Genomic DNA, 25,866 nt, shown 5'->3' with positions numbered 1-25,866 from the left:
AGTTTATTTTTCTGGTATAAGAATACATATATCATCTTCTTTTTCAGCAGTATTTGGTTGGCATATATTTTCCTATCCTTTTTCCTTTCAAATTTTCTGAATCTTTAATTTCTAAATGTGTCATTCTAATAGCACAGAGCTAGAGTTTTATTTTTTAATCCATTTGGCCATTATTTGTTACTGAATCATTGCATCTAATCCATTTGTTTAAATTACTGATTTTTTTTTTTTTTTTCTGTGAGACAGTCTCACTCTGCTGCCCAGGCTGGAGTGCAGTGGTGCAATCTTGGCTCACTGCAACCTCCGCCTCCCGGGTTCAAGCGAGTCTCCTGCCTCAGCCTCCTCAGTAGCTGCGACTACAGGCACGCGCCACCACACCCGGCTAATTTTTATATTTTTAGTACAGATGGGGTTTCACCATGTTGGCCAGGCTTGTCTCGAACTCCTGGCCTCAAGTGATCTGCCCACCTCAGCCTCCCAAACTGCTGGGATTACAGGCGTGAGCCACCACGCCCGGCCTTTAAATTACTGATTTAATTTATGCTACTATATTTTCCCATATACTCTGTTTCATTTTCTCTTCTTTAATTCTTTTGGATTAACTAATAATATTCATATTCTATTTTTAACTTGGTTTGTAAGATGTTCTCCACATTTGGTTTGCAGGTTAAATACCTTTTACTATAGTTTAGTTGGTACCCTAAAAATTGCAAATATTTACTTAATTTATCAAAGCCCAAAGTTAAAATTTTTATCCTTCTCTGAAATAATTACAGGAACTTAGAAGATTTTAATTCCAAATTCTCCTCATCTTATGTTATGCCATTGTTTTGTGGATTCCAATTGTATTTATTTTGATTACTTAATACATTAACAACATTGTTTAAATTTTCCCCATATTTACTTTCACTGCATTTAATCCTTCTCGCATCTCACATTCCTTCTGAACAAAGTATGTCTTTTAAAATTTCTTTTGCGAGGATTTACTGGTGGTAAACTTTCCCAGCTTTTGTCTGAAAACGTCTTGATTCATTACATTTTTTTTTTTGCAAGATCCACAATCCTAAGCTGATAGTTATTTTTTCTCAACTCAGTGATGCTTCAGCTTCTCTGCTTGTGGGTTCCCACTGATGCTGTTGTGAAGTCAGCTGTAAGTTGGCTGAGTTTTTGAAGATATTAAAGGGTATTTTAATTTTCATGTGCAGTTTAGCTACAATGTGTGTAGTGTGGACTTTTTTTTTTTCTTTTCCATTTATCCTTGGTATTCACTGGGTTCCTTGACTCTGTGGATTAATGTCTTTCAAGTCTAGAAAATTCTCAGCCATCAATCATCTTCTTCAGTACTGTCTCGCTTCCCTTTCCCTTTCTGAAATTCTAGCTAGATGTATGTTAGGCTTCCCCACTTTATCCCCATGTCTCTTAACTCATTTTCTGTTTTCATTTCTGTCTCTCTAGGCTGCATTCTAGATAATTTCTTAAATTCAACTTTCCAGTTTGTTAATTCTTTCTCAGCTATGTCTAATGTGCTGTTATGCCTGCCTATGGAAATTCTAATTTCTATTATGTTCTCTTATTCCTAGAAGTTCTGTTTAACACTCCTCCAAGTTTTCTTGCCTTTACCACATTTCCAGTCCTCTCTTTTATTTCCAAAAATTAACGCAAGGGCTCTAATTTTATATTCTGGGCTCGATAACCCCAGTTTCTGAATTAGGAGTCTGGTCCTCCGCTGTCCTGTTTGTTCTGGCCCTTGCTCATGGTCTTGTTTCCTTTTTTAGTAATCGTTTCTTTTCTGATTGTAAGTCGCTCATTTCCCTTAGTACTCTAGTTCTGTTATTATTCATTCCTCTCCATTTTCTTTTTTCTGGTATTACTACTAGCTGGATTTTGACCATGCCACCTTGACTGGCTGTGTACCTTCAATCCCTTTCACAGTTTCCATTTGTGTTTCGCTTTATACTCAGAAAAAAAAAAAGTCTTCAACTTTACATTCAAGGCTTCAGACTTCAGCTATTATCATCCCTCCTATTGATTTTATTTTGTCAATCATATTTTTAATTCTCAAGTGTTCATTTGTTCTCTAATTACCTCTTTTTCATACCAATCTGTTCTCTTTTTATTTAACACGAATAATTTCAAATCTTTCTAAGGACTGTAATTATACTTGAAACTTTTTTCTTTTTTTCCTTGAATTAGACTTCCTAGATTTCCTTTGGGACTAGTCTTTCTTTTTGGTGCTCACTGGTTATATATTCCTATTTTTAAATAAAAAATTGGTTCACCAAGGTAGTTGGTATGGCTTTCCTGTATCAGTATACCGAGCGATTTTTCTAACACACCTATGCCTTATAGGGAAGAGCTGATTTATGGCTCTTTGTAAGTGGGCAGGGTATGCTGACGTGAAGGATTCATTCAGGGCTCAAGAAAAGAGAAGCCTCCAGGCAAGCTGCAGGACCAAGCCCTTCCTCCACCCGCTCCTCTAAGAAAAATATAAAGCACTGTACTTTAGGTGTGTAGAATTTTTGTTTATTTCCCTCGAGAAATAGTTGACTCTTCTGCCATTACTCGATGTCATCTATTTTTAAGGTCTGGTACTATCTTAGAATCTATTCTGTTTCTCTCTTTGCTATTAGTTCCCAACGAGGAGTGAACTGTTTTTTAATTTTTTTTTTTTTAAGCAACTATTACTGTATTTTTTGTTTTGGGGGGTTTTTGAGAAAAAAAATCACCCTGAAAGCTCTGTGTGGGAATCCGTGAGGATGGGGCTGGAGGGGTAATGGTTGAAGGATGGCCAGGTGTTCCCATTACTGCAAACAATTCGCACTTGTTCTCTCTTGGGGGTCAGTGGAGATGTGGTCTTTCCTGGGGCTCCCGGGGGCTGTTCCCACCACCACTAAAGCTTGTTCCTGTTTGATTCTTCCTTTGCTGTGTGACGACCTTCCCTGTTCAGGAGTATTTTTCAGTAGGGTCTTATTACTTTTGTCTTTCCAGAAACACAACTAAATTTCTGGTTTGCTGATGGCCCTTCTTCCCAGTTTCGGTGCTATTTTGGATTTATTTCCATTTCTACAGCTTCACGGCTATCAGGTGGGGATTCTGAAGGGAGGGGAAGAAGTGCTCAGGTGCAGTCTCTCAACTGAACAAGACGTTCTCATAATTTTTAAAAATGTAGACAAATCATCCATGTTAATATTCAAGTATCTCAAGGCTTAACTAGATTCCATTTTATAATATCAAGTTCAATTGATCAGTAATTCAATGAACAATCTACCTTTTAAAAGATTTGTATTGAAAGTCATTTTCTGTTTATACAATCTTTCCTTTAGTTTCTACAATACAGTCTTTCTCACTTCAAAGAGAATAAAAGCACTGGCCTAAAATAATGAGTGAGTAATCAATCCACACAGATATTCTGTTTCTGGTTTCTCTGAAGTTCAATATTTCTTTATTTCCTACACGTTCACTGGAATCATGATTCCAAACCAAATACAAAAACAGCATGGGAAATGGTGGTGGGGTCAGTTCTCCTAAAGTTTCAAATGTGCTGTAAATTGCAGACAATTCTCAGACTTTTAATAGGAATATTATTTTTGTGTATATGTGCTGGGGTTTTGGAGAAAGATTTATTTAAAAATGAAAAAAGGCCAGGTGTGGTAGCTCACACCTATAATCTCAGCACTTTGGGAGGCCAAGGCAAGAGGACCACTTGAGGCCAGAAGTTCAAGACCAGCCTGTGCAACATAGTGAAAAGCTGTCTCTAAGAAAAATTTTAAAAAGTGGTATGTGCCTGTAGTCCTGGCTACTTAGGAAGCTAAGGTGGGAGGATTGCTTGAGCCCAGGAATTCAAGGTTATAGTGGGCTATAATTGTGCCACTGTACTCTAGCCTGGCAACAGAGCAAGACCTTGTCTCAAGAAAAAGAAATTAAAAAAAAAACCCTTATTCCTAGAAAAGAAAAAACTAATCAAAAACTTTTCCTGGACAATGAAATGCCAGAGGGTTTTATATCACACAGGGATAGTACCACATCATGTCCCATAGAAGAAGGGTCCATTTTTATATAATCTAAATTGCAGTGACTATTACGCATGCCATAAAAATATGCCAGACGCACACAGAAATCACAGCAGATAGTCCTCGGACAAGAATTCAATCTCATGGTGAAGTGATGGCAGCAGCTTTCCGGGAATCAACATAGTGGGATGAAAAGTTTGTGTCTTTGGGGCAGAGAGCTCTGAATTCAAATTCTAGCTGTCATTTTTTTTTAGCGCAGTGTCTAAGAAATGACTGGTTTTTAGCCTCAGAATCTAATTTTCTTCATGTGTAAAACTGAGATCCTAATGCCTCGCTCATGCAGCTATCGTGACGATTAAGTGAAATACCGTAAGTCAGGACGCTAGCACAGAACAGACACTCAGCAGGAATTTCTTTTGCTGTTCTGTCTTTTGTCTGTCAAAAGTGCCAAGCTGGCAGAAGGTACATGTATTCATCTATGGGATCTTCCATTTACTCTGAACGTTTAAATTCAATGGTGAGACACAGTGAGGAAAGCAAGGACAACTCTTCAAGACATTCTAGTCTGTGGTATGCGATGCTGACGCCTGTGTACCACCACATGGACTTAACCAGGATTTCTTCTGATCTCTTTTCTTAGAATTAGATTCATCATTTTCTTCAGATTTCATGTCTTTTGGCATTTTGCCTCATCGCTGATGCCTGTGCCCACAGCAAATCCCAACGGTGGGTTGGATAATTAAGAGATATTGCCTCCACACTACTATGCCATCACCCCCTCCACCGGCCTTTCTCTAGCTGTGCATGAAAATTCTGCTGCTTCCCAGTGCATTTGCCAGAACATCTTTTTTTTCTCCAGCCCATTTGTCTCCCAGACGCCCAGTGGTTGAGTCTCAGTTCCACAGAGAGATCTGCAGCTCAGAGGATGTTCAGTCTTCAAATGCAGCTTCGTAATTGGCAAGGGGTGCTCTCAGCTTGCTGGCTGGTCGTGAAACTAGCAAAGCCCAGTCTTTGTGAGTGTGCTTTTAGGACACAGGGTCACTTATGCATTTTTAATGCTCAAGACAACGTTAATACCAATTAGTAGTGCCAAAGAAGAGAATTAAAACACAACTTCATGGAATGATAACATCCTCTCTTTGACCAAAAGCCCATGTGTTTTATTAGCCACCAATTCAGTAAGGAAACTGCTTCTTAGATAGTTGAGTCTGTCTATTTCTGGAAGAGGACACAGTACACATACCCAGCTGGTTGTGACTTTTCTTCATGGATTCTAAGGTCATTTGTCTGAAGGTCTACTGATTGGTTTTCTTTGCCCACTCATTTTCCTTTAGTTCAGACAACCAATTATGTGCCTTTTAAGTTTTTTTCTCCCTCCACATATACTAGGAACAGCCATAATAAAGCACGATATTCCCTTCTCTTGGGATGGCTTTGGAATTCACTGTTTTCTGTTTTGGCCCTCCTTTCCTTGAATATGTGCACTCAAGGTCATCTTGAGTGACCTTTAATGATAAATCTTATCATTCATTCGGGTAGCACTTGAACAAATGGCCCCTTTCCCCAGTTTTTTAGTGCATTTCTTTGAAACCTACCATCCACTGCGTGCTCATCTTCCCGCCCCCTCTGCCCTCTGCCCCTGCCCCCTGCTCCCCATATGAAACTCCAGAGTGAAGTCTTTCTTACTTGGATTATTGTGTCCAGAGGATACAAGCTGAGAGTCCTGAAAGAACAAGAAACATCAATTAATTTTCTTATTGTGACTTTCAAAACCCAAGTTAACCACGAGATCATGTTTAAAACCGGTCATTCAGAACTGATTCATCGCTCTCAATCTCTATCAGCTACTTCAGTGAGAAACATGGACACGAAGGTGGACATGTACATGTTAAGCAGTTCTGGGAATACACTTCACAGTCATTTTTCTTTTGTATTAATGACTTTCTGTTTATTGAGGTGAAGTTCATGTAACATAAAATTAACCATTCTAAAGTGAACAATTCAGTGGCATTGGGTACATTCATAAGGTTGTGCAACCACTACCTCTATCTAATTACAAAATATTTCCATCACTCTGAAGTAAAATCCGTTACCCATTAGGCAGGGTCTCCCCATACCCCTGCCCCCCAACCCCCTGTGCCCCAGCCCCTCACAACCACCAATTTCCATCTGTCTCTTGGATTTATCTATTCTGGATATTTCATATAAATGGAATCATGCAATACGTGGCCTTTGTGATTGACTTCGTTTACTTAACGTAACGTTTCTGAGGTTCATCCACCCTGTAGCATATATCAGTACTTCCTTCTTTTTTATGGCTGAATAATATTGCATTGCATGGATATACAACAATGTGTTTATCCATTCATCTGTTAATAGGTATTTGGGCTGTTTCTACCTTTTGGATATTGTAAATAGCACTGCCATGAATACGCAGGTATGTACACTAGTTCGAATCCATGTTTTCAATCCTTTTTGTATATACTTAGGAGCAGAATTTCTGGGTTATATAATAACTCTATGTTAAACTTTTTAAGGAACTGCCAAGCGATTTTCCACAGCAGTGAAACCATTTTGCAATCCAACAATGTTTGAGGGTTCCAATGTATCTACATCCTTGCCAATGCTTGTTGTTTTCCATTAAAAAATTATAGCTATCCTTGTGTGTATGAAGTGGTATCTCAACATAGTTTTGATTTGTATTTCCCTAATAACTAATGATGCCGAGCATCTTTTCATGTGTTTGTTGGTCATTTGCACATCTTTGGAGAAATATCTATTCAAATCCTTTGCCATTTTTTAATTGGTTTGTCTTTCTGTTGCTGAGTTGAATGAGTTCTTGATATAGTTTGGATACGAGACTGTTACCAGATTTATGATTTGCAGTATTTTCTCCCATCCTGTCAATTATCTTTTCATTTTATCAATAATGTTCTTTGACGCATGAAAGTTCTAAATTTTCTAAATTTAAAATTCTAAAAATTTTCAATAAAGTTTAATTTACCTAATTTTTCCTTTGTTGCTCATGCTTTTGGTGTCATAGCTAAGATCCATTGCCAAATCCAAGGTCACGAAGATTTAAACCTACATTTTCCTTCCCGATACTTATGGTTTGGGTTCTTATACTCATGCCACTGACCTATTATCATATTGACTTTTAATCTAACTTTTCTTTGAATGAACCCTTCCTTCTACCCATTTCCTGTAGATGGGTTTGACAATCATCCCACCAGTAACACTCTATTAAACAGCAACTGCTGTCAATCTCACAATGGTGAATAAAAAGATTAGTATGGTATCTACTTATCTGCAGTGGAATAAAGCCAGTACTACACAGTATTTTAAGTTTAGCTATTGCTCAGGTTGAATTTGATTTTACTTGCATTAAAACAAACTATTAAAATCTGTTTTGAGGATTTACATCCTCTTTCTTTGCAAAATTCTCATTTAATAGAAAATAAACCACACACCATATGTTCTTATAAGTGGGAGTTAAGCTATGGGTATGCAAAGGCACACAGTGTGATATGATGAACTATGGAGGTTCAGAAGTGGGAGGATAGGAGTGGGACATGGGATAAAAACTACATACTGGGTACAATGTACACTACTTGGGTGATGGGTACACTAAACTCTCAGACTTCACTGCTATACAATTTACCCATGTAACCAAAAACCACTTGTACCTCAAAAGCTATTAAAATTAATAAAACTTTAAAATATGAAAGACTTATAAAAGAATGAGTGAAGAGGAATGTAAAAAAAAAAAAAAGTAGCAGGACATAAAATCCAGAAAAACTCCTTTAAAATTCCAGCACATGGAACAAAAATCCATTGAAATTGAATGAACTTCTATTACATGGCTTAACGTATTTTACCAGAATTTTGTTCCATGAGTATAGGTTGTTATGGGGTAAGGGGTGTCATTTGATGTGACTTGCGTTATACTCAAATCCAAGTACTAATGTCTGCTTTAAAAAGAAATTCTACTGAAACGGTATAAAATGAGCCAGTCTGGTGGGCAGAGGCTGGGTAGGAAAATGGAGACGGGAAGGGATTCCCACTCTATTAAACAGCCTGAGTCATATGCAGATGCCCAATAAACCTCTTTCAATTATGGTAATAATGAACTATTCATCTGAAGAAAAAGAACAAGCTCAACTCTCACCCTGAGATTCAGTTTTTGGAAATTATTATATGAAGATGAAATATCGTTCCTGAAATGGACTAAAATATCATCTGTAAGGATGATGTTGGCCTATTTTGGATAGATGCTGTCACTGAGAAGACATCCACAATTAAATCCTCCACGTAGATTGGTACGTTTTCCTTCTCTTCAAGGGAATTTAAGAGTTTATATCTGGACATGAGTTAGTTTTAGCTTTGGCATGTGAAAAATACTGTGAGTCCCATTTAGTTAACTCCTCTGTGCTGTCTGTAGATCTGGGCCATTTGGAGGCATCCATACTAGCGAGGGGAATTACTCACACACCATCAAACGGACAAGAATGGTAATTGACATAGTTTCCAGCATTAAGTTCATTTAAAAAAAAAAAAGAAAAAAAAGAACAGAATTTTTTCCAAGACCGTTAACACAAAATAGAATTATTTTATTTATTTATCGATTTATTTATTTAGAAATGGAGTTTTGCTCTTGTTGCCCAAGCTGGAGTGCAATGGCGTGATCTCAGTTCACTGCAGCCTCCGCCTCCCAGGTTCAAGCAATTCTCTTGCCTCAGCCTCCCACGTAGCTGGGATTACAGGCGCCCGCCACCAGGCCCTGCTAATTTTTTGAATTTTTAGGAGAGATGGGGTTTTGCCATGTCGGCCAGGCGGGTCTCGAACTCTTGGCCTCAGGTGATCCACCTGCCTCGGCCTCCCAAAGTACTGGGATTACAGGCATGAGCCACTGCACCCGGCATATTTTATTTATTTTTTAGAGACAGGGCCTCGTTCTGTTACCCAGTTTGGAGGGAAGTGGCACGATCATGGCTCACTGCAGCCTCAAACTCCTAGGCTCAAGCGATCCTCCTGCCTTCGTAGCTGGTACTACAGGCACGCGCCACCATGCCCAGCTAAAATTTTTAATTTCTTGGTGTGTCCTAAAACCCACAGGATGATTGTTGATCACCGACTCTTCAGCAAAGAACCAGAGATGAGCTTATAGATGACCTGAGTTAGGATGACAAACCGTAAGATCATGTATCTCATAGATAGTAAACTTTAAATTCTAACTAAAACACCTGTGTAATTAATAACTGTTATTATTTCTGTTTTGTGCGATAGGGAGTGAAGAGAGACTTCAAAACGGTGGAAGTAACTGCTATAAAAAAAATCTCTGTGGAAGTCTTCTGCAGGAGAGGCAAGAATAAAATCAAAGACTTTGTCCCTAATATATACTCTCACGTTGCCTGCTGATGTTTTCTTGGTGGTACACTGAAACAACTGTGAATGCAAAAGTAATGGCTATAACCTCAGTGTTCTAAACGGTGCCATTCTGTGGGTACAAACGTCATATTAGCATTCTTACCGGCATTTGGCCAGCCTGCTTGTGGAGGGGTCAGCTACCTTACCAGGCCACTCCTACCTTTTAGGTCCTCTTATCAGACACCCTGATAAGGTGTCTGCTGGCAAACCTCGGGTCTTGGGGCTGCTGCTTTTGAAGGAGGACTGTTCTTCCCAGCCAGCTACAGAACCCCAGGGGGCCCCACAGGCTATGCAGATCCTTCATTCTTCATGGAGCCAGAGCAAGGCTGGGTCCAGAACAGAGGGAGAGCAAAGCTCCTTTCTCCAAAGGGACCACACACTGAAGTTCTTTCCATTTTTGTGTCTCCTGCCACCCCATTCAGAGACCCACATATGTGCAGCTTCTGTCTCACCCGCCTTCTCTCCCTTTGCAAATGTCTTCTGTAGGTAGGTGCCTGGGGAGGTCCAGCCCCATCTGTGCATTGGTATTGTCTTTCTCTGGGAGCACTCGACTAGGCCTGCAGGATTCTCTACTAAGCTTTTTAAGGGTTACAGAAGTGAGTCCAGCAAGTTAGGAGTGGAGGTGACATGTGTACAAATCATTAGAACCCAGGGCTGAAAGTGATGTGGTGACTGCCACTCCCAGTACTTCCAGCTGTGTACCCTGTTCTGATCCCCTCCCCCTCGAATGCTCATCCTGCTGCCTTCTGTTTCCTGCCTGGCAAACTTCATTCTTCCTTCGAGGCGCTGCACAGGTAAACTCAAGGGTTACCCTGTGCTTTGAAATCTTCTTGACTCTAATGTTTTTGCTACACTGTGTCACACTTCCATTCCAGTAATTATTTTTTCAACAATGACTTTTGTTTTAAAGAAGTATGTGACATAACACAAACTGCACATATTTAAAGTATACAATTTGATAACAAGTCTCATATGAGGAAGGCTACCTTTATTACTTTCTTGACCCGAGGATGGCTCTGTAACACCTATTCATTGAAGAAAATTTAGCAGAACAGGAAAGTATAAAAAGGTTGCCTGTCATCCCGTATCAGGACATTTTCAAGGTTAATCTGCTGCTTTTGATTTTGTTAGCGTTGCTCAACAGATGTGTGTCATTCTGGGAGTCAAGTGCATAGAGGGAAAGCTACTCCCGATACCTAGAAGAATATCTACAGATGGGAATTAATTTTTCTCCATCATTAAATCCTAAAGTCCCAAAACCAAAACTATTTTTGGTACATGGGAATCCTAAAATCCTTTAAATGTGGTATTTAGCTGTGAAGTTTATACAAATCATCTTGCTGAAGGCAGAAATAACCAGGTATCCTGGTATCTGAGAAAACCCTTCAATGAAATACTAAGATAAATATCATATTTCATTAAATGTAACATGCCATCCAAATCGTATGAGGCTGCGTTATCTCATGTACTACCAACTGCTGCCAATTAATTGGAAGATGTCATCGACTATAAAACAAATCCTGATTTTAGGGATCTTAAAACGTAAACAAAAAAAAAATGCACCTTAGGTCAATGAAATACAGAAGTTCTTTAGCCATGTTTCTGATGCAGGACAGTCTGTTGTGACGGCATTACTTAAAAATGGCTTTTTGAAACCACTTGGGAATGGCTCCACCCCTCATACCTCTCTTACCCTATCAGTCCATCGCTGGAACTACAAAAGGCAAGAAATGGAAATATATCTCCTTATATTTCCAGAACCCCATGGAAAGCTAATTATGGTAGGAAAAATTACCATCTGATTTCGCTGGGTCTGCCTTCACACTCACTCTTAACTTGATAAAGCTCAAACAGTTGAAATAATTTGTTTTACAATTAATTTAAATGCTTATTTTGAGGTAATGCTAAACATGGAGTTTTAGTGCACAGAATTTTGTGGTAGTTTTTGAAGCACACTAGCAACCCAAAGAAGGAGATGCATAACAAACTTTCCAACTTCAAAGTACTCTCCTTTCACACTTGCTGGCTTTCATTCTCATTGTGATAGGTGAAGAGAAAGGTAACAGGAGTCTCAATTCTGTAAAGATGCTAGAATTCTTCTGTATAATGCTTTAAAAATCAATCAGCAAAAACAGTTTCAGGGCCAGGCACGGTGGCTCACGTCTGTAATCCCAGCACTTTGGGAGGCTGAGGCAGGCGGATCACTTGAGGTTAGAAGTTTGAGACCAGCCTGGCCAACATGGTGAAATCCCGTCTCTATTAAAAATACAAAAATTAGTTGGGCGTGGTTGTGGGTGCCTGTAATCCCAGCTACTAGGGAGGCTGAGGCATAAGAATTGCTTGAATCTGGGAGGCGGAGGTTGCAGTGAGCCAAGATCACACCACTGCACTTCAGCCTGGGCGACAGAGGCTGTCTCAAAAAAAAAAAAAAAAAAAAACTGTCTCAAAAAAATAAAAAATAAAAAAATAAAGTTTCAGGCCATGTCTGAACCTACCAGATACAGCATCCATGGCCACGTGAATGCTTGAAAAATGGCCTTAGCTTTGGACATCCACTTTCTTGAGGGTGGTAAATGCCCTACAATTTTGATTTCTTTATTTGCATTTCAAAATGTATGATATTGCTGCAGAAATGAAAGGAAAAAAGCAAAGCAAATACATTTTCTTCTCTCTTGGTTGAAATACCCGATAATGGCAGTCAATTTAAAGGAGTCATGGATTCTTTTCTTTACCAAATTCAATTACTTTTGAGATTTGAAGAACGAGGCAGAAATGTCTGGTGGTGTTTGTCTAGGGAATTGCGACTCCAAATTAAGTCCTCAGAGGATAGAAAATAGCCAAGTTCATTATCAATTGACTTTATTATATATGATATCCTTCAATACCCAGACAAAATGAGGAAATTCTAGGAAGTATTCAGCTAACTAATTTAGTGGTACTGGGAACTCAGAACCCACAGTTAAATCGATTTAACCCACAGTTAAATCAGAACCTACACTTAAATCTTATTAAGATTGCCCCCTCAATCTTAATAAGGGCTCAATTCTATTGTTTATTAGTCATTTCGGAGATTCTGCACCTCAAATTCCAAAAACAGTTTCAGCTCCTACACACTAGAAATGGTGAACATCTCAAAGGTTAACTGTCTCATTCATGAACTGCAAGGGCCAGCTGTCAGAATATAAAATTTGGCGAGATCCAGGTTCAAAGAGGTGTACTCTGTGTGAAAATTAGTAACACTCTTGGTTATAGGCAGAATAATGCCACCCCCAAAGATGTCTGTGCTCTAAGTCCCAGAACCTGTGAGGATGTTACCTCCCATGGAAAAAGAGACTTTGCAAATGTGATTAATGATTTGGAGATGGGAGATCATCGGGGCAGGGCCAATGTAATCACAAGGGCCTTTATAAGGGAAAGAAGGAGGCGGGAGAGTCCGAGAAGGAGACGTGAGAAGGGGAAGAGGTAAGTGGAGGTCACACTGATGTGAACCATGAGCCACGGACAGGGGGAGCCTCTAGACACTGGGAACAGCAAGAAAATAAATCCTTCCCTGGTGCTTGCAGTATGATTGCAGCTCTGCTGACACCTTGATTTTAGCTCAGTGACACAGATTTCAGACTTCTGACCACCAGAAGTATAAGATAATGAGTGTTGTCTGAAGTCACTAAGTTTGTGGTAATTTGTTATAATAGAAATAGGAAACTCACGTAGTCTTGTTTCATTTGTACAAGATAAATTATCAGTATTCATAGTGAACTTTTTGAAAAAAGGCATTACTAAAATCTGCAATGTTCCTACACTTTGTAAAATCACTTGTTCTTTTTCTTGGACAAGGCAAAAACATCTAGAGATGAAACAGCTCCATGTAAATCCTATAGTGGTCCTAAATAAGACACTTTTCTTTTCATTTAAATTTGAAATTCTGTGCTCTACCTGATAGATAATAATGTATTTTTGAGTGAAAAATAAAACACTTCTTATTTTCATTATTATTATTTTTTTTGACACGTAGTTTCGCTCTTGTTGCCCAGGTTGGAGTGCAGTGGCAGGATCTCAGCTCGCTGCAACCTCCACCTCCCAGGTTCAAGCGATCCTCCCGCCTCAGGCTCTTGAGTAGCTGGGATTGTAAGTGTGAACCACCACACCTGGCTGATTTTTGTATTTTTGGTAGAGACAGGGTTTCACCATGTTGGCCAGGCTGGTCTCGAACACTGACCTCAGGTGATCCGCCCATCTCCCAGAGTGCTGGGATTACAGGCATGAGCTGCGCCCAGCCTATTTTCTGTCTTTAAAATACAAAATTTTAACTATAGTCATGTTTCTGTGCATGAGGATCTCCAGAACTTATTTATCTTGCATAAATGACACTTTGTATCTTTGACTAACACTCCCATTGTCCCCTCCCCAGCCCCTAGCAACCGCCATTCTCCTCACTGCTTCTGTGTTGATTTTAGATTCTACATATAGGTAATGACATATAGTATTCAGCTTTCTGTGTCTGGCTTAGTTCACGCAGTATAATGCCTATGCTATGTGTGTGTGTACACATACGTGTGTATCTGAATAATATATGATGTATCAGAAATGTGACTATAGTTAACCATGAGGGTAGATCTTTAGAAATTTGCTAGGAGGTAATGTTCTCATCACCATAAAAAGAAAAGAAAAAATGGTAACTATGTGAGGTTACTGACATATTAATTAGCTTGATTGTGGTGATTACTTCACAATATCAAAACATCAAGTTGTTTACCTTAAATATATACATTTTTTGGTCAATTATAGCTCAATTGAGCTAAAAAATGAAATTTTTGTACTAATGGTTTAAAGTCTCAATATGACCTCAGAAATCAGTACTTGCACTTAAGTATCTACATGAAACGAAACAGAACAAACTGGTACAGTATGTTTGGAAAAGTCACAACCAACTATGCTTTTGTATATGCCCAATTAGATAAAAAGTTGTACTTATACCATGATACCTACACATAACAAAAATGTCCATGATTCTATTTTGAGTCTGAATTATTTTGGCTAGATTATGTACAAAGATTGTAAGCACTGTGCATTTTATTCTAAGGATGGCAGGATGCCACTGGAAGTACATACTGAATAAACTGTTCAGCTAAATTCCCTTGTACTGAATGAAAGGGCTAGAAGCCTGGGAACTTCATTTTGTATGGCAAATTCATACAAAATATTTTGTTGCTGTTTTGAAGAATGAAGAAAATCTCTATATATTCACTTGAAAAGGTCTTCAAATACATTTTATTGTAAGAAAAATCAACTCTTAGAATGGAATTTATCTTTGTGATAACAGCAATGAACAATTCTTTCAATAATTCACCTTAGAAAGCGGTGATATTGATATTTATTTTTTTGTTTGTTTGTTTTTGAAACACAGTCTCCATCTGTTGCCCAAGCTGGAGTGCAGTGGCACAATCTCAGCTCACTGCAAGCTCCACCTCTCAGGTTCAAGTGATTCTCCTGCCTCAGCCTCTCGAGTAGCTGCGATTACAGGCATGTACCACCATGCCTGGCTAATTTTGTATTTTTAGTAGACATAGGGTTTCACTATGTTGGCCAGGCTAGTCTTGAACTCCTGACCTCAACTGAGCCACCTGCTTTGGCCTCCCAAAGTGCTGGGATTATAGGAATGAGCCAGCATGCCCAACCAGAAAGCTGTGATATTGATATTGATATTGATAATGATACATATTGTTGAAAAAAATCAACTTTTGGAAAAAGTACTTTTAGTACCATACAACTTAGGAATTGGAAAAATTGCACATGTATATATGTGCCTATAATGCACAGGGAAAATGACTGAAATGGCACATAAACTCTTGATAGTAATCTCTGGGTAGGGAAATAATCTCTGGCTTGGAGTGCCACGGATGTTGAGATTTTGGTCTCTTCCCATTTGTATAATTTGATCCTTTATAATAAATATGTAGTATGTGTCAGTTATTCAAATCAAAGAAAGTCTATTACACTCATGATTACAGTCATTTATTCTGTGGCCAATTTTTTGGTGTGCTTTTCCTGAGAAAATACAGATATCTTTTTTTAAGTCCTAGAAAATATCTTAAGCTTTAAAAAAGATATTCAGGGAAATTAAATACCACATGTCTTCAACACTAAGACACTGATTTTAAAATACATCATTAATTTAATAACAGCTTTTCAGAAAAATCCAGGACATACAATTTTATACATCACATTGAATGTTTAAAATGATTATAAGATGCATTTCAACTTCACAAATGTTTTTTAGATAAAATGATAATTACAATAGTATCACATTTTGCAGAGAAGTGTAGGTAAGTAAGATTGGAGGCTTGATTCTCCCCCTTTCATAAATGATTACAGATGTGCTTGCAAATTGTTAAGAATCAGATTCACGTGCCTCTGGCAGGAATACTTACAGGAGAAAAGACAATCACAGGTAAACCCACTGCCCACTAGAAATGCCTGCATGAGTAAAGCATATTCCTCCTGAGGGGTGCAAGATCTCACCTTATTTGGAAATGGAAATTTGGTTGGTTCCACTTTGCCAGGTGCTTGAATAGCAGAAAGTGGTGGAAGCCAGGTCATCTCCTAAAGCATGGGAGAAAAAACAAACAATATTATGATATAGACAGTATCCAAAATCAGCGATATGTAAAGCGGCTGTACAAGCGGGCCTTCATAAGGCAGGGAAGGGGTAAGAAATGTACAAAGGCTGAAAGAATAAAAAAAAAAAAGATGTGAAATCCACTTTTATGATTTCATTTCCTAATTTTACCAATTCTTGATTCCTTGGCTCTCCCCATGCTCCCTTTGTACCTTAAAAAGGCTTGCAAGGCTGTCCTATTTTCACTTCATTTAAAGCGCTGAGTAAAGGGACAATCTAGTAGCAAAAGTTCTATGGAAAATGCCACATGAAGGGGACTTGGACTTGATCCCACAAAATTCACAGGGTGTCTCCAAAGGAATGCATAAGGTACTTTTAACTTTATGGATCTTTATTAGAGGAGTTATTTATACAATTAGAAATAAAGTATCAGTTCTCAATCAGGCCCACACATCACTGTGGTCTTCAGAAAAATGTCATTCACAGAGAGTGAAGAAACCAATCACGCCTATGAAATACAGAGAGAGAATGGTGTCATGTCTTACAACACGGTAGTAAGAACACAACATGAGCTTAACATGGAATAATTTCTCGTACACTTTTTCACACATTTTCTCTAAGCCTTGGGAGAGGGAAAGAAGGGCTGTTTTATTCACTTCCAGTATTCACCTTCAGTTTCATCTCCGGAAAAGAGCTCCAATCAATAAATGACTACAGAATTATATTGATTTCTGATGACCAGGACGCCAACTTGGCGTTTACGAATTGGATCTGAACCTTATTATTATTTTTTTTTTTTGAGATGGAGTCTCACTCTGTCACCCAAGCTGGAGTGCAGTGGTGCGATCTGGCTCACTGCAACCTCCGCCTCCCAGGTTCAAGTGATTCTCCTGCCTCAGCCTCCTGTGTAGCTGGGATTACAGGTGCCTACCACTATGCCTGGCTAATTTTTGTATTTTCAGTAGAGACAGTGTTTCACCATGTTGGCCAGGCTGGTCTCGAACTCCTGACCTCGGGCGATCAGCCCACCTCGGGCTCCCAAAGTGCTGGGTATACAGACATAAGCCACTGGGCCCGACAGAACCCTATTTCCTGATTTGCCTGCACTTCCAAACCTAAGCAAGCACAGAAGCAGTGGTCGATCCATTTTCAGAAAAGTGCGAAGTTCTCTCTCTTGAGGTGAGGACATTTCCTTACCTCCCTTTGGCGGGTGGGTGTTGAAAAGGGATCCTGTCAGGCTTTCGGAACGAAAGAGCTCTTGGGAACGGTCGTGCGCCTTCTTTTCTCGGGTCATTCACCTCCCCCAGCACCTCAGATAATGCAGAACCCACACAGGAAGCCGTGGGAGGGCGAGTGTGTTCAAAGCCATGCGGGAAGGATTTACTGACCCGATATCTTCTCTCCCACACCATGACACGTGACACAGGCAGTAGGTGGGTCAGGCACATACGCATTCCAGGTGTCCCTTCTCCATTCTGCCGTTACCAACGCTCCCCCAGGAAAGCAAAGGCAGATCCAGTGACCCTTTAAAACGTCCCTCTCTCCTCCCATCTCTGCCCTGCTGGTGCCTTGGTCTCCCTTTGAGGAGGCTGAGAAGCAGGACTGTCAAGTTTGTGTCCACAGTGGCATATTTGTCCATAGAGTCAAGGAACTATTCGTCATTCTCAGAGTTGGGCCACCTCGTCTAGGACCTGGTGAATTCTTACCCAGAGTGTCGCTACCCAATTAAGAAAGCCATAAAGACACAAGTGGATTTTCTACACCTCGGCTCTCCCATAGGGCCATCTCTCCTCTATAAGGTTTCTGATTTTCTTCTTCCATTTTCAATACTGGAGAGGATACGTGTTTTGGCTATAAGTGGCCTCAAAGCTTTTGTAGAGAAATTACTCATCAATTACAAACTATTAAACCAATCGTCCTTTTCCTCTTCTGTTGACTGTCTGATGTGTTCCTGAGTCCATCCCACTGCTAATCAGCCACTCCATAGCTGCCTTTGCAATCACTCTTTTGCTTACACAGTTTACACCGTTAAGATCCTCAGGGGCCAACATTGCAAAGTACAAACTAATTACTCATGATTAAACATCAGACTTAACACATACCACCCCGGTATGTCTATGTTAACTTTGCATACAGACTCGCTCTGTGTATCAGAATGCCTCACATTTGTGCAATTTGTCTCCGACTGTAGCTAAAATCCAAAAAGATAAACTATTATTTCAGTGTGTTCTCCAGCAACTCAGGAATAAAAAAAATGAAAAGTCCATAAAAAAAAATGAGTAACAGTACTTTCAAAAGAACACTTCCTAGACCAACAGCTTCTTACAACTGACACTTTCAGGTTCAAATCTGTTTAATACACTGTTTATCCAAGAGTGGAAGAGCAGAAAAACTTTGAGATACCATTGAGCTGTGATTCTTTTATTTTTTTCAGACGGAGTCTCGCTCTGTCGCCCAGGCTGGAGTGCAGTGGCGCGATCTCGGCTCACTGCAAGCTCCGCCTCCCGGGTTCACGCCATTCTCCTGCCTCAGCCTCCCGAGTAGCTGGGACTACAGGCGCCGCCACACCCGGCTAATTTTTTTGTATTTTTAGTAGAGACAGGGTTTCACCGTGTTTGCCAGGATGGTCTCGATCTCCTGACCTCGTGATCCGCCCGTCTCGGCCTCCCAAAGTGCTGGGATTACAGGCGTGAGCCACCGCGCCTGGCTGAGCTGTGATTCTTTAGGGCAGAAACCGTCCTCCTGATCTTTGTATCTTAATTGCGGTCCATCCCTGAGCACCCACTCGTTCCCTGCATGAACATTTCCTGAAAACTCACCCTTGGCAGGTACTATGACCATGTCTTATGTACACAAAGTGCTCAGTTCAGCATCTACTGAATTTGAAAGTTAGGGTGTCGATTCTGGCTGTGTCTATCATCAGTCTTTCTTCTCTAATTCCAGCAATGCTTGTAATCAATCTTTCCATTTCTTTCTTTCTTCCTTCCCTCCAACTCACCTGTTCATCCATCCAGTAACCACCCAACCTCAAAAGCAATTTCCACAGAAGGCAGATGACACATTCTCTTAGCTTGCTGACCTCATGCAAATACCCCTTCTCCTTTGAAGCTCTCGCCAGGTGGTTCTGGACCCTCACTAAAGACGCACTAAAGATGAGCTGTATGTTTCTCTGTCCACTCCACTCTTTTAAATCAGACTAATGGCTCCCTCCAAAATTGCCTCCTGCCCTCCCTGCCTTCATGATAGCTTCCTATTGTTTTTTTTTTGTTTTGAGATGGAGTTTTGCTCTTGTTGTCCAGGCTGGAGTGCAATGGTGTGATCTTGGCTCACCGCAACCTCCGCCTCCCGGTTCAAGCGATTCTCCTGACTCAGCCTCCCGAGTAGCTGGGATGACAGGCATGTATCACCACACCTGGCTAATTTTGTATTTTTAGTAGAGACGGGGTTTCTCCATGTTGGTCAGGCTGGTCTCGAACTCCTGACCTCAGGTGATCCGCCCGCCTCAGACTCCCAAAGTGCTGGGATTATAGGCGTGAGCCACTACACCCGGCCCCTATTGGTTTTTAAAGGCAACTGGGCAATCCTGTGGGTACCCCCAAGCATTTCACTTCACCTTCTCGACATGTTCTTCTTTTGAGTCCATCTCTGCTTCCCTCAAATTTTTGGCTTCACAACCCTGACTTTAACTCTGACCTTTGAACTTTGTCTTGAAGATTCGGAATCTTGGCTTTTCCTAGTCGACTCTGAGCCAGCTCATTCCAGGGAATCTCCAAGCCCTGTTTCTCATCAGGTAAAAATTGGCATATTAAATTGCTCTTGAAATTTAACATCCAACACCAGCCATCTCACAAACATCTTAGCTGGCTTCTCCTACACAAGGGGAGAATCACTGGTAGGTCCATATACATCTGGATCAAGCCCTCATGTCTCCAATTCTGGATCAAGCTCCCATTCTGGCTTCTCTGATTCTGTGATTGGGCTCCTTAGGAAAAGGTAACGGTGCACAATGGTGGGATACAGAAGTAGGACACTGACCTCTCTAAACTTGAGCCCTCCTTTCCTTCTCCTTTGAGGCTCTCACCAGGTGGTTCTGGATCCTCACTAAAGATGAGCTGCATCTTTCTTTGTCCATTCCACCCCTTTAAATCAGCCTAATGGCTCCCTCCAAAATCACCTCCTGCCCTACCTACCTCCCTATCTTTCTATTGGTTTTTAAAGGCAATTGCGCAATCTGGTGGTGGCTTGGGCCATGTGGCTTGGGCAGTCCTTGCATTCATTCCTAGTCCGTTCCTTTTTCTGAGTTCCTCGGACACTCTTTCCACATGGGTGATTTTTCTTGAGCCTCACTTTGATCCCTGCTTTCTCACAACAGGTGACCTTGCCTCCTATGGCACTGAATAAACAAAGGCTCTTAAGTGTAAATGCTTCCCAAGGACAGACCTGTGGGCATTCATGCCTGACCCTGTTGCCTTCCCTCTGGTCTGATTGGAAGAGACATGAGTTCCAAGCTGATGCCTGCCTGCGCCCTCTGTCTGTCTGTTCCTCTGTCCTTGGGGATCTAGTTCCATCAGTATCCCACTGGTACTGCTTTAACGTCAATTTTTCCTTCTCCACTGGCTTCTTCCCCTAAGACTGACAAATGATCTCAGGCCACAGCCCTTCCTGACCCTGTATTCCTTCCCCAGCTGCTCTTCATTTCTCTATTTTTCTTGATAGCTAACATTCTCAAAGAAGTCTTTATACTTGCTGTTTTGATATCCTCATCTACGATTTCTATTTTTGACTTAAGACTTTTTGTTGCAGATTATACACACAGGAGTCCATATAATATTGTGCATGTGTGTGTGTAAGCTTAAGATTAACGAAACGAATACCTGTGAACTCATGACCCACCTTCACATTTCCAAGACCTTAGCAACCATTTTCAATAGAAGCAGCCCTTACATAAGCCCTTCTGTTGTCAAGGTCATTGGATGTCCTTGAATGCTCATTTCCTCCTGACTCTCTTCCCCTCTGGCTCCCACGCTGTCCTCCTGGCCCAGCGCCACTCTTGGAGATCTCATGCTCATTCGTTTTTGCTGAAACTTCTTTTCTCTCACTGTTCCTCGGGTGTTCTGTGTTCAGCCTTCCTCTCACTACCCTTCTTTCCCTTGCTGATCTTGCTACTGTGGCTTTATAAACCATTTAGTATGCTAGTGATGCCTAAAAGCACATCCAGGTCTAATGTGCCCACTCTAGATGTCTACTGAGCCTCTCAACCTGGGTGCTCATGAGCGATTCAAACTTACCATGTTTAAAGCTAAACTTACACACCACACAAACTTTTATTCTTCTTGTATTTTATATCCTGGTTAATGACAGCAACATCTATTAACCTTCAAGTCAGCATACCTGGAGTTATCCCAGATTCCTTCTCTTTCACTCCCTCTCTCATAATAACAACAATAATTCTCATTTATTAAGCATTTAAAATATATTATGCATGATTTTAAACGCTTTAGGTGATTTACTTAATTCTCATACGCACCCTGAAAGGTAGGACTTACTATTTTCTTATTTTATAGATGAGGAAACTAAACCATTAAAAGGTTAAGTGATTTGCTGAAGTTCACGCAGCAGCTGGACTTACCGTATCCTGGGCTACCTCTAAGTGGATCCAAGACCTCGTACATTCTAGCCAGCTCCTAATTCCAGCCTCCCAAGCTGAGATCCTCTGAATATACCATGGTTTGCACGTGCTGGTAGCACCTCCCAACCTCCTACTCTGTGTTGGGTTGTTTACTCATCTGTCAAGACCCAGCTCCATTTCCTCCTTTGCTATGAAGCCTTCTTTGGCCAAACCAAGCCGCCGTTGACTTAACCTTCCTTCATGCCACATTTCCCACGTACAGGTCTCTATTAGAACACTTGTTCCCCTCTGTTGTGGTTACTTGTTTATACATCTGTGCCTCCCCTCTGACCTGTGATGAACCCCTCAAGGCTGTGTCATTTTTGTCTGGTGGCCCAGCACCTAACACAGAGCCTGGAGCAGAATGGGTGCTCACTTTATTTCTGAACAAATACTGAACTGAACATTCAGCACTGAATCTCTGCAGTGTGTTTACCTTTCTCTCCTTTCTGTTACCTGAACTGCCATCCTAATCACACCTTCATTATCTTTCACCTGAAGTACTCTTATAGCATCCTGATTGGTTCTCTGTCTTCTGTTAGCAGTCCACCCTCCACACTGCTGCAAACTGAATTTTCCTAATTCAGAAAAACTTCACTGTTCTAAAAATCTTCATAGGTGGCCGGGCACAGTGGCTCATGCCTGTAATCCCAGCACTTTGGGAGGCCAAGGAGGAAGGATCACCTGAAGTCAGGAGTTGGGAGACCAGCCTGGCCAACATAGTGAAATCCTGTTTCTACTAAAAATACGAAATTAGCCAGGCGTAGTGGCGCGCTCCTGTAGTCCCAGCTAGGGCAGCTGAGGCGGGAGAATTGCTTGAACCTGGGAGGCGGAGGTTGCACTGAGCCGGGATCGCGCCACTGCACTCCGGGCTGGGTGACAGAGCAAGACTCCATCTCAAACAAACAAACAAAAAACAACAAAACTTCATATGCATCATCACATCACAATGATGATGATGATGGCAATGGTGACTCTGAAGATGATGATGCCTCCTGTTAAGTTTTAGTTTTCAAAAGACTTCTTAAGTTTGTCAAAAGACTGTTAAGTTTGTCACTTATGCCCAACCTTTAAAGCAACAATTACCATCTCCACAGTACAGCGAGGAAGTTAAAGCTCAAAAAGATTAACTGATTAGTCCAAGGTCACTCAGTTCCTAGGTTTGGCCAGATAACTCTTTATCCCAGTCCAGTATTTGTTTTCCACTCTACTGCATTTACTTCCAGAAGCCTCACCCTAGTACTCAAGACCTTCTACAATAACGTCCCAGTGTTCAGCTTCATGCCTTTTTATTGCTCTGCAAATACTCTACTTACAAGAAAAACTAGCCTCTGCTTTTACTTACACCATCCCCTTAACGTGTGAATGCCCTTCCTCATAAGTATCTGGGTCTCTCTTTATCCATTAAGGCTCATCTCAAACATCATTTACGTCTTGAGGCTTTTGCAGATTTCCCTTCTATGCCAATATAATAGGACAGTTCCCTGCTCATGCTCCTCCAAAGCACGTATTTCTTTTTCTCTTACATTCTGTTTTGTGTTGTAGTTTTATGAATATGTACTTCAATCTATACCCAACCATTTCTCTCTCTTTGAATGCTCTTTCTCCAGGGTAAAATAAAAGCAATACTTAGGAATCCTAATAATCTCTTTTAAGAGCATTCAGTTTTACTAGACTTAATCCCCAAATAGGAATTCTAATAATCCCTTTCAAGAGCATTTGGATTTACTAAACATAATCGCCTAAAGAAGGACTATAAATTTCCTCTGAGAGGGATATTATCTACTTATCTTTGTGTAGACTGGAACATCTTACATAGTAAGTGCTCTATATAAACTTGTTGAATTGAACTGAACATCCACATTTCAACGCAAACTTGCTTGCTAATTTTGCTTTAATTATACCTAAGCATTTCTGTGTGATTTTTCCATCTAACGAATTCTACTAACTACCTGAAGGAACAGTAAAGAAAATATGGTTACTTAAAGCATTCAGGTCGGTAAGAATTTCCAAAAACTTAACAATTATTTATATGGATTATTTTAACACATGTGTAATGTAATACGAATACAAAATACATTATGTAATATATATACAAAATAAAATGTAATTTATGAGGTGCAATGCTTTTATAAGATTATCCATTACATTAAAATTTCACACTAGAATTGCATGGGAAAATCAAGGGTGAATAGACTATCTCCACTTCCTCTTCTATCACTTGCTAGCCTCCTGAACTTAGGTAAGTCACAGGCTCAGTAAACTACTGTGATTTCAAGCTGTGGACTTTGTGATCAATCAGATCTTAGTTTGTGGTATCTTAGAAGAACCAGAGGAAATGAGGATATAACTATCCCATGGTTTAGTCCATAATAAAGATTACATGAGATCATACATACATACATATACAAAGAAACTAGCATAGTTCCCCTCACATTTAAGCATTCAATAAAAGACAGCACTGATTAACATCAAGCTGAGTTTCTGAATTGTCTCTAAAACGAGAAATATAACTTCACTCTGATCTCTAGTTGTTGGGAGTCTGAGATGAGAGAATATATGGGAGTTTTTTAAATTAAAAGAATAAGCATCATGCAAATGTAGCCTATAATGAAGCTAGGTTTATTAATGCCAACTATGTATTACTAAAACAGAAAGATATTTAAAGAGATTATTAGGATTCCTAAGTATGATCTGCACTTTTTATTGGAGAAAATGTCCCTAAGTTTTATCATAGAAACAGATTTCTGACAAAATAATAGCAGTCAGTGGGATAATGCAATTTGATAAAAATGTATTTCATTTGCACCTCATTTCTCATAATGATTTAAAATATAAGCAAAGGTAAAATTTATCATTCCTGCTAAAATTGCACTTAGCTTGCTCCACATTCTTTTATCACTGAGAAAGAATGCTATTTCATTACAAGGACACTGATCCCATGTCACGTAGCGATGGTCCTCACCCCTGCCTGTGTTCCTGACTTCACCCCCAACCGCCCTTTCATTGCTGCTTTGCCTCTACTGACCTACTTCGGCCATGCTTTAACCACTTCCCATACCACATGTAAGACAGGAAGAGAAACGTAATGTTTAAAACCACTTACTCCAAAGTCTAGCTGGCGACCTTCCGACCTTATAAACTCCCCTGTCCTTTCTTTGATCTGTCTGCCTTCTCTCCTTTTTCATTTTCTTGTCACTCAGGAATAAGACTGCACCCTATTCCCCCAGCTTGAGAGGTCCTCAGTGTTGCCCTTGGGTTTCTTAGTCACCTGCCCTTGTTTTTGAGATAAAGTCTCACTAAGTTGCCCAGGCTGGCCTCAAACTCCGGGGCTCATACGATCCTCCTGCCTTGGCCTCTCGAGTAGCTGGAGCCACAGGTGCACGCTGCTATGTCCCACTCCTTAGCCTTTTAGATACTCCAAGCGATGGAACTGAGAATCCACATATCTGCCTCAACACAGCACCGCCAGTCCCTTCTCCCTACACAGATGTCTAGTTACTCAAGGGACATATTCAGGTGACTTCTTATTCCTTGTATAGACTTATAATGCCAAGACTCTTTATAGTAAATATACTCACTTTTCTCCTAAAATCAAAGAATAGATGGTTAAATAAGGGTACAGAATATTGCTCTTCATAACTGTCTAACGTTTTCTCTATCCTCCATATCCCAATTTTTAGAAGGTCATGGGCACATGGGCCAGTTTTCATCTTCACGTCTACTTTACAGCAAGACTGATGCCAGTCTCCAAGAACCCACACCTGATGGTGCACAGCCTTGCATGTACTCAGTCTGCACAATGCCCTCCATGTAGCTGACCACTTTTCTGATGCCAGCCGCCTCTGCCTGTTTTAGGACAACCGGTAGGAGGCCTCAGGCATCCCCACCTCACGTAGCAGCTCTTTGTTACCAAAGGAGAGAATACACAAAAATAGAATTTTTGCCTGAAGTTAAATCTTCGAGTTCAAACTGCAGCTATGAAGATCTGCAAAGTCTATTTAGCTTACAAATAGGTTCAACTAGAAAAAATTTAAACCAGGTTTTAATTTCCCTGTTAAAACAAGTGAGGAGAAACACATTTTTCCTGGTTTCTCTCCCTTGTCTGTCGCCACCACAGGAGTGTTCCATCTCAGTTACTATGT

General features: G+C 40.4%; 1 protein-coding gene across 7 annotated transcripts in view; it reads right to left on the bottom strand.

Moving 5' to 3' along the window:
* The window catches only part of LOC105490094 (ALF transcription elongation factor 3), a 620,895-nt gene that overhangs the window by 206,200 nt on the left and 388,829 nt on the right, over window positions 1-25,866 (bottom strand). For all 7 annotated transcript variants that reach the window (XM_071077266.1, XM_071077269.1, XM_071077264.1 and 4 more), the window contains 2 exons: window positions 15,957-16,037; window positions 5,697-5,733 (listed from right to left, as the gene is read on the bottom strand). In XM_071077266.1, coding sequence (XP_070933367.1) covers window positions 5,697-5,733; window positions 15,957-16,037 — 118 coding nt within the window. The remainder of the gene's footprint in view (window positions 1-5,696; window positions 5,734-15,956; window positions 16,038-25,866) is intronic.

This window comes from Macaca nemestrina, chromosome 13 (assembly GCF_043159975.1).
Source record: "Macaca nemestrina isolate mMacNem1 chromosome 13, mMacNem.hap1, whole genome shotgun sequence".
Classification (NCBI taxonomy): Eukaryota; Metazoa; Chordata; class Mammalia; order Primates; family Cercopithecidae; genus Macaca; species Macaca nemestrina.
This window is presented reverse-complemented; position numbering and strand designations above follow the sequence as displayed.